Source organism: Ahaetulla prasina, chromosome 1 (assembly GCF_028640845.1).
Source record: "Ahaetulla prasina isolate Xishuangbanna chromosome 1, ASM2864084v1, whole genome shotgun sequence".
NCBI classification, from domain to species: Eukaryota; Metazoa; Chordata; class Lepidosauria; order Squamata; family Colubridae; genus Ahaetulla; species Ahaetulla prasina.
In genome coordinates, this window is record NC_080539.1 from 183,365,433 (window position 1) to 183,374,903 (window position 9,471).

At 42.3% G+C, this 9,471-nt stretch overlaps 1 protein-coding gene across 1 annotated transcript; it reads right to left on the minus strand.

Annotated features, from left to right (window-relative positions):
- On the minus strand, window positions 1–2,742 carry RAB20 (RAB20, member RAS oncogene family). The gene is made up of 2 exons (XM_058184424.1): window positions 2,467–2,742; window positions 1–822 (listed from the first exon to the last, which is right to left on the minus strand). Exons 1-2 carry the CDS (start codon window positions 2,633–2,635, stop codon window positions 290–292), a joined length of 702 nt encoding a protein of 233 aa, XP_058040407.1. The 5' UTR covers window positions 2,636–2,742; the 3' UTR covers window positions 1–289.
- Window positions 2,743–9,471: the final 6,729 nt, after the last annotated feature.

A 9,471-nucleotide genomic window follows, 5' to 3' on the forward strand; every position in this document is an offset into this window, starting at 1 on the left:
TAAAACAGTATCATAAATTTAATGTGGAGGGGGCCAAAAAAATCACAATGGGCTTTAAAAGCTTTCAATAATTGACTGCAAGCTCCCCTTCACAGAAGTTTTTTTTTCTCATTACATCATTTAATTGTTACAAAAATCCATTCTGATAGAAGATGTAGTTTGTCTGGTTGGCCTTGTTATTTTTGCATAGTCTTCATTCAACATTTCTTTTTGCAGTATTGTAACACTTCTGTATTGTTGTAACACTTTTCTGCACTGTCCTTCAATTGGTGTAAAAATACATTCAGAGTTATCTGCAGCATGCAGTGTGTGTGTTTTTAACAGTCTTGCAGTTATTTAAGTCTACTGTTTGTGGCAAGCCTTCAGCTTTTTGTTGCAAAATTACCGGTACTACCATTTCAAATACAGTTTCAAAAAGATGGTCCACATTATAACCAGTTTTCGCACTAGTTTCAAAACACATTTTTTCTGCTGCTGGAGCATTTACCTCATCCAACATTTTATACTTGAGGATTTTCTTATAAAATGCTGCAGCATCATTCATATGGACTTGTTTTTTCATCTTTGTAGAAATGGAACTGTTGGAGGGCTTCTCAAATTGATGCTTGTCTTGTGTTTCCGGCAAAGAGGCACACACATCTGTCAGGTCAACTTTGTTCCCAGCAATAACAAAGAGACAATCTGGGCTGGCAGAATCTGTTAATGCCAAGAACCTATCCTCAAGTTCCACCATGCTCTGTAAGTTAGTTACATCATATGTGAGAATAACAGCTGCTGCTCCTCGGCAGTACATGGACCCAAGGCCATGGAACTGCTCGCGACCTGGAAGAAAAAACACAATACTGAAAGACGATTAGGGGACTGGAGCAGGGGTGAAATGTAAAATTTGTTACTATGGGTTCTGTGGCATGGCTTAATGCGGAGGGAGGGTAATGTGACTGGATAGGCATGGCCAATTTTTTTTTTTACTTTTAAAAGCATTTTTTTTGGCCGAAGGAAAAAATCTCTGATGATCGTACAGCTCAGCTGGGCATGTGGGGGGAAGGAGGGGGAGGGATTTTTGCTACTGCTTCTCCGAACCATCTGCCACCCATCGCTACTGGATCGGGCGATTTGGTCTGAACCGGGAACATTTCACCCCTGGACTGGAGGCTAAAGCATAGAAAAATGGTTGCAGGAACTGAGTTTGTCTAGTCTAGTGAACTGAGTTTGTCTGAGTTTGTCTAGTCTAGTGAAAAGAAGGACTAGGGATGACATGACAGCAATGTTCCAATATCTCAGGGGTTGCCACAGAGAGGGGAGCAACCTATTTTCCAAAGCACCAGAAGACAAGACAAGCAATGGATGGAAACTAATCAAGGAGAAAAGCAACCTGGAATTAAGGAGAAATTTCTTGACAGTGAGAATAATTGATCAGTGAATGGAAGGGCTTGCCTTCAGAAGTTGTGGGTGCTCTATCACTGGAGGTTTTTAAGAAGAGAATGGACAGCCATTTGTCCAAAATGAGAGTAGGTGTTCAATTGTCTTTAAGATTTTTGATTCAACTCCCAGAGTCCCTCAGCCAGCAAAGCTGGCTGAGGAACTCTGGGAGTTGAAGTCCAAAAGTCTTAAAGGGACCAAGTTTGGACACCCCTGGTATAGGGTCTCCTACTTGTGGCAAAGGATTGGACTAGAAGACCTCCAAGGTCACTTCCAACTCTGTTTTCTGTTAAGTAAAGTATAGTGGCTTGACAATAAAAATAGTCTAAATGTGAATTTCTGAATTTTCCCAACAGTTTTGTTGTACTTTTCCAACAACTGAAAACTCACACCAAGCAGATGATGAATTCACCTTTGAACTGAACAGACTTTAGTAATGCAAATCTCTCCCCATTATACTGGCCAGGAAGATAAGGAAACTTTGTCCACCACCCCATCTTAATATATAATCCCCCAAGCTGGTTGCTGCTGCCGTTCCATAATAAATGTTAAAAATCCTGCATATAGTCCTGTTACTGAGGCAATAGCGTCAAAGCTTCTTTTGGAAAAGCTGCTTAAGTTATGCCAGAAGCCCAAAAAACTCTTGGATGTTCCCAAAAAGCTGAAATGTAGGGCCTAAAGTAAAACAGGAGCCAGGCGCTGGAGTGGAAACCCTTCCAAGGAACTGAGCGGGCGCGGTGCCGGAAAGGCAGACACCCGGGCTGAGTCGGAGGCTCAGCTCCCTTGGGCCCCGCGGAAGGGCTACTACGACCGAAAACGCTGACTTCCCACGGCTGGGCGAGTATGCGCGGCTAAGCAAGCAGCGGTGGGCGTGTCGGGCTGCTTTTCCGAAGTTGGCAAAGTTAGCCGAGCGCGGTGTGGCGGCTCTTGTCCCGCCCACGGTCCGCTCGGCCTCGGCGGCGCAAAAGGGAGAATCACACACACACACCCGCCGCCGCCGCCAGGAAAAAAAACAAACTCGCCGACGTCGCCTCCGTCCCCCTTTACCTGCCGTGTCCCAAACCGAGATGTTGTGGGGGCCCCATTGCTTGAGGTAGAAGGCGCCCCCGACGGTACTAACGGTGTCCTGGAAGCGCCGCTCCATGTAGCGGTGGAGCAGCGACGTCTTGCCCACGTTCATGTCGCCCAGCAGCACCACCTTTCCGTCGGGCTTCATGTTGTCCCGCCGGGCGTGATGGCGCAGCTTTCCTGTCCCGTCCTCCCGGCGCTTCTGGAGTTCCTCGGAGAGGAGAGGCGGAGTTGCGCTTTCGCTCTCCTCCGAGGGCGGAGGTGAAGAAGGGAAAGGGAGGGCGCAGGACGATCGGCGGCGAGCTGGATGCTCGCAAGCGCTCAGACCGGCGGGAGCCGCGCTCGCCGCCTTTTCTCGGGAACGCGGCTAAGCAATTAAAGCTGACGAAGATGGCTTGGCCATGGTTTGCTTAGTTGTGATTTACTGACTAAATCGCAGTAGAACTGTGGATGAAAAGGAAAAGAAAAAGAAAAATAAGGGGCGTGCATAAGTGCACAAAAGTGCCTGCCGTTCCTGTCCTATTATTTTCTTTCATTATATGTGTTTATATATAAAATGATATGACAAAATAAATAAATAAATAAATAAATAAATAAATAAATAAATAAATAAATAAATAAATAAATAAATAATAAATAAATAAAAATGGCAAAGGACAGAGACTGGGTCCCTAGCACAGCTGCAAAACCGAACTAGCCCCACTATGATAATACTCTATTTTAGAGTGTACTTTTGTATTAAGTTTAAAGATGTGACAGAATATTTAAAAATCCTATTAATGGAGAAATATGAACTAAAATAAGTAGCTCGCTCTCAGATCCACCCACAGACATAAAGCTGCGATATAAATTGCCCCATTTCCTTTGATTTCTTTGATCCATTACATTCCCTTATAAAATCCATTTATCTCTCACAACACTTTCTCTGATTCTAATGGAACTCAGACCAGAACTTTTTCCCACTGGAGAGCTCTCCTTATTTTCTACGCGATTTCTTTAGCGTAACTTGTTTCTGTGGAGTAAGCCACACAATATAAATGGTTTTACTTTTGAGTAAAGGATCCATAGGATTGTTATATACCATGAAAGAGCAACAGTAAAATACAAACTGAATCATTACATGAAAAATGAGATAATTGAGCCTGCAACTTTGGTGTGATTGATTTTACTACTGATTACCATGTGACTAATTGTATATTGTATGTTGAATCCTTAGGAAGGGACCCATGCAAAATGTTTCTTTTACAGCAAGGCACTTATATAACAAGACGTATCTCTTTTCTTCCTATGGAATGTGCTTATTTGGCCTGTACTGACTGGAAAAAAGCTGGAAATAGCTCCAATGGAAGTCAAGCAAAAAAAAGAAATCAGAATCTTAGTTTATGTCTATATAATATAGAATAGATGAATAGAATAGAAGAATAGAATAGAATTTTTTTATTGGCCAAGTGTGATTGGACACACAAGGAATTTGTCTTGGTGCATATACTCTCAGTGTACATAAAAGAAAAGATACGTTCATCAAGGTACAACATTTACAACACAATTGATGGTCAATATATCAATATAAATCATAAGGATTGCCAGCAACAAGTTATAGTCATACAGTCATAAGTGGAAAGAGATTGGTGATGGGAACTATGAGACGATTAATAGTAGTGCAGATTCAGTAAATAGTTTGACAGTGTTGATGGAATTATTTGTTTAGCAGAGTGATGGCCCTCAGGAAAAAACTGTTCTTGTGTCTAGTTGTTCTGGTGTGCAGTGCTCTATAGCGTCGTTTTGAGGGTAGTAGTTGAAACAGTTTATGTCCAGGATGCGAGGGGTCTGTAAATATTTTCACGGCCCTCTTCTTGATTCGTGCAGTATACAGGTCCTCAATGGAAGGCAGGTTGGTAGCAATTATTTTTTCTGCAGTTCTAATTATCCTCTGAAGTCTGTGTTTTTCTTGTTGGGTTGCAGAACCGAACCAGACAGTTATAGAGGTACAAATGACAGACTCAATAATTCCTCTGTAGAACTGAATCAGCAGCTCCTTGGGCAGTTTGAGCTTCCTGAGTTGGCGCAGAAAGAACATTCTTTGTTGTCCTTTTTTAATGATGTTTTTGATGTTAGCTGTCCATTTTAGATCTTGCGATATGATAGAACCTAGAAATTTGAAGGTTTCTACTGTTGATACTGTGTTGTCTAGTATTGTGAGAGGTGGAAGTATGGAAGGGCTTTTCCTAAAGTCTACCACCATTTCTACGGTTTTGAGTGTGTTCAGTTCCAGATTGTTTTGGTTGCACCACAAGGCTAGTCGTTCGACCTCTCGTCTATATGCGAATTCGTCATTGTCTCGAATGAGACCAATCACTATTGTGTCATCTGTGAACTTCAGTAGTGTCGTGTCCCACTCCTCCGCTGACGGCTGGGTCCGGGAAATCCGAATCAGGCTTGCCTCTGCAGCTCTGCCCAAAGTCCTAGCAAAGTCCTCAGAGCAGGCAGGAGACCAGTAAGTGACTTCAGCAAGATAAGTTTGACTTTTGCCTGACTCAGAGACTGCCAGAAAGTAGCTCCTTTATATAGGCCATGGGGTGTGGCTCCATGACTCAGCACTCATTAAGGCCTGCCCCTCGCTTCCCTCTGTTGCCTCCGCCTCCAATCTTCTGATGCGAGGGTCACTCCAATCAGCTGTTCTTGGGAGTAAACCCTCCTCAGGCTCACCTGCTGTGGAGGAGGGGGAGGGGTCTAGCTGCTCCGTTTGCCTGGGCATGGAGTCAGGGCTGGGGCAGGGAGATGCTCCTTCTTCTGCAGTTTGTGGGGGCATGGAGCCAGGACTTGGGCCGGAAGGCATACATTCCTCAGTATTGGGGAGCAGGTAAGAAGGCCCCGGCTGCTCTGAGGGCGGGCAAGACACAACAAGTAGCTTAACAGATGGATCATTGGAGATGCAGTCATTGGTATACAGAGAGAAGTGGGGAGAGCACGCAGCCTTGGGGGGCCCCTGTGCTAATTGTACAGGTATTTGATGTGATCTTGCTTAGCTTCACCTGCTGCTTCCTGTTTGTTAGAAAGCTTGTGATCCACTTACAAGTCTGTTCCGGTACCTGTAGCTGGTTTAGCTTAGTTAGAAGAATGTCTGGAATGATGGTATTGAATGCTGAACTAAAGTCTACAAAAAGGACCCTTGCATAGGTCTTTGGAGACTCAAGATGCTGTAGGATGTAGTGCAGAGCCATATTAACAGCATCATCTGTTGATCTGTTTGCTCGGTATGCAAATTGCAAGGGGTCTAACAGCGGATCCATGATGGTTTTCAAGTAGGAAAGCACTAGCCTTTCAAAGGTTTTCATGACTACAGATGTTAGAGCAACTGGTCTGTAGTCATTCAGTTCCTTGATGGTGGGCTTCTTCGGCACTGGGATGATGGTAGAGCGTTTGAAGCAAGAAGGAACATAACACATCTCTAGTGATTTATTGAAAATATGGGTGAAGATGGGGGCCAATTGGTCAGCACAGACTTTTAAGCAAGAAGGAGTTATCTTGTCTGGGCCTGGAGCTTTTCCTGGCTTTTGTCTGTGAAATAGGTCCTGCACTTCCTTTTCTGTGATCACTAGGGGTTGTGAACCCAATGAAATGATATTGAGGTTGTGAAGAGTAGGCATGACTTAGTGACTGAACAACAAGAAGATATAATGCTGGGAGAGCCTTCAGATGGTCACTCATGCCTTGGTGACCATATGATTATTGCATGTGTAGTACATGGGCTGCCCTTGAAGACCGCCCGGAGGCTAAGCTGGTCCTAAGCGGGAAGCTAAGCATGGTCAGTGTGTCCATGTATCACAACTGCTGTGCAAGCTGCACTGGCTGCCAGTCAGCTTCTCAGTGCAATTCAAAGTGCTGGTTGTTATCTGTTATCTGTTATGTCTGACAGAGGGCTTGAATATCTGAGGGACCACCTTCTTCCAGTCATTTCTGTCTACCCAGTACACTCTGGCAGAATGGATGTACTCCAAGTCTCTACCATTATATATAGTCATCTTGTGGAACCAAGCAAGTGCACCTTCTGTGCACCAGCCAGAAATCAAAACTGCACCTCTTCCAGAAAGCTCTGAAAACTTGGCTCCAGTCCCAGGCCTATTAATCTTTGTCTGGGCTCTAGGGCTTTTGTTTTGTTCAATTTTTGTTGTAAGATTATTTCAGTCTGGGTGTCTATTTGGTTTAATGTTTTTATCTATTTTAATGTTTTTCTAGCTTTTTTAATCTGTCCAAAACAACCAGCTTAGATGATTATTAACCCAGTTATAATTCCATATTGTTGGATCTGGCCGTGCCCAAATATAATAGCTAAGGGTTACTAGTTTAAGAAATTCAAAGCCCCTACCTACCTACCTACTCCAATCCTGCCTCTGTCAAAATAATAGACAACATCCACCTTCCCTAATTTCTCCTTTGAGAGATGTTACTGTTATGTCCCTGTGCAAGCAGTTTTTACATGACCTCTACTGGGGGGGAGGAGAGAAATTTCTCTATTTTCACAGTGTGTAACCTGCCCTATGAGCCATTTCATTCAACAGTAAGGGCTAGGTTTTATAAAGTCACTGTCCTCTTCTCCATCAGCCAGGTGAATAGCAATAGGCATGGTGCTGAATTTATTCAGCTGTATCCTATAAAGTGGCTGAGAGGAGTTTTTCTGGTGACACTGGGGTAAATAAGATTTAATTTTGAAAGTCCATAAAGAAAAAGAGGGAGGGCAATTGAAAGACTGTAATTCAGAAACTATAAAAGAAAGTAATGCTCTTAGTAATTGTGTAACTTTTGTTTTTTTTACTACCTTGGTAGATTCTTGGGAAAATGATAAAAGATACTCCAAGGCAATGCTAGGGTGGCTAGGGTGCAGGAGGGCTGCTATTGCCTTCAATTCTTGTTGTAGGTTTCATACACAGTCAGCAACTGTGCAATTATGAGTTTTGCTTGATCCAGTGCAAGTCATCTTACCCTGTAGTGAACTTCATTCCTGGTTCATAGTAATCATGTCCATTATGTGAAGTCAATTTCCTTTTGAGGAAAAAAGGGAAGCCAAGTACAGTAGGAACACAGCCATTCTTGTCTCTCCTTGTCATCTGACCCCATTGCATAGTGAGTGTGATGCTTTCTTCCTTTTTCTTTCAGTATAAAACAAAATTAGTTGCTAAAGGCTACTGACCTCATGTTCTTTGCATATGCTTTTTAAAGGCACTGATTGGCTGGTATCTTTGTGCTGAACTTTTAATCACATATTGTGGAAAGCCCCCCCTCCCCAAGAATGAAATATTTTGGGGAATATTGAAAGAAGCAAAATATTATATTTCCCCAAAGGAAGAAATTTGATTTATTTTCATTTTATTTATTTTGTCAAGCATATATAAGATAACAGATAAAAGTATAAACATGATTTGAATACATGAAAAGGATATGAATAAAAAGGGACACTAGGACAGGGATGGTAGGCACTTTGGTGCACTTATGCATGCTCCTTACAGACCTCTTAGAAACGGGGTGAGGTCAACAGTAGACAGTCTAAGGTTAAAGTTTTGAGGGTTTTGGGAAGAAACTACAGAGTCAGGTAGTGCATTCCAGGCATTGACCACTCTGTTGCTGAAGTCATATTTTCTGCAATCGAGTTTGGAGCTGTTTACCTTGGGTTTGTATCTATTGTTTGCTCGTGTATTGTAGGACATTGTGGAAGATAGTTTTATGTACTACACTTAGGTCAGACCTAAGTCAGCATAGTTCTAAGTTGTCTAAGCCCAAAATTTCAAGTCTGGTGGCATAAGGTATTCTTTTGCAGGTAGAGGAATAGAGGACTCTTCTCGTGAAATACCTCTGGGGTCTCTTAATTGTATTTATGTCCGATATGCAGTGCGGGTTCCAGACAGATGAGCTTCTATTTGAGAATTGGTCTAGCAAATGTTTTGTATGCTGTAGTTAGCAGTACAATATTACCAGAGAAGAAGCTACGAAAGATTAGGTTAACAACTCTTAATGCCTTTTTGGCAATGTTGTTACAGTGGGCTCTGGCACTTAGATCTTTAGAAATGAGTACTCCAAGGTCCTTGACAGAGTGAGGGTCATCTATAAGGTTATGTCCATTTAATTTGTATTTTACGTTTTGATTTTTTTTGCCAATGTGCAGGACAAAGCATTTGTTGGTTGAGATTTGAAGTTGCCACCAATCTGACACATAGTCAAGATCTTTTTGAAGGGTAGTTGCAATGTCTGTAGTGTTGAATAGTTTAACATCCTCAGTGAAGAGAACACAGTTGTTGTGTTCTCTTCACGATCGAAAAGAACATTAATGTAAAGTATAGAGAGTGTTGGATTCTTTAATGGAAAAACATGCTCTTAAAGACAGAAAGCAGCCCCCAGTCTTTCTTAATAGGCTACAGCAGATTCTCATTAAGAAATTCTGGGCCAGCCTATTCACAAAATACCTTCACCTCCAGGTGATGGGATTAGGGACAGGACATGACCATTGGGAAAAGTGGAAACAATACCTGTCCATTTAGAAAGGCAGGGTAGAGGCAATAGATAATAAGATAAAATCAATTACTGTACACATGCCTGACAGGATTAGGACTAAGGAAGTTATAATTAAGGCCCATCCAGAACCTTTGCGGAACAAGTAAAACCAATCAAATAATTAAAAACACACAAAGCAACCCTCCAGATTACAAAATGCTATAAAAAACACTGTATAAAAGCCCATGTAAAACCAAACAAATTGGTCAGTTGCCCCAGAACCACAAAAGGTTCTGTTGATCAATGAACAGCCTTTCTTTCCAATCAGCCTCCATTGTTATTTCCAGCGTCTTTCTCCCAGCTTGGAACTGAACCAGGTGGATTTTTCTTCCAACAATATCTAATGAGCAGCAATTGTATTTTGCTAAGCTACAATTATCAGGTGTTATTTGTATCCACTGCAGCTCTTGTGTAATTCATATATGGGTAAATTGTGGTCTG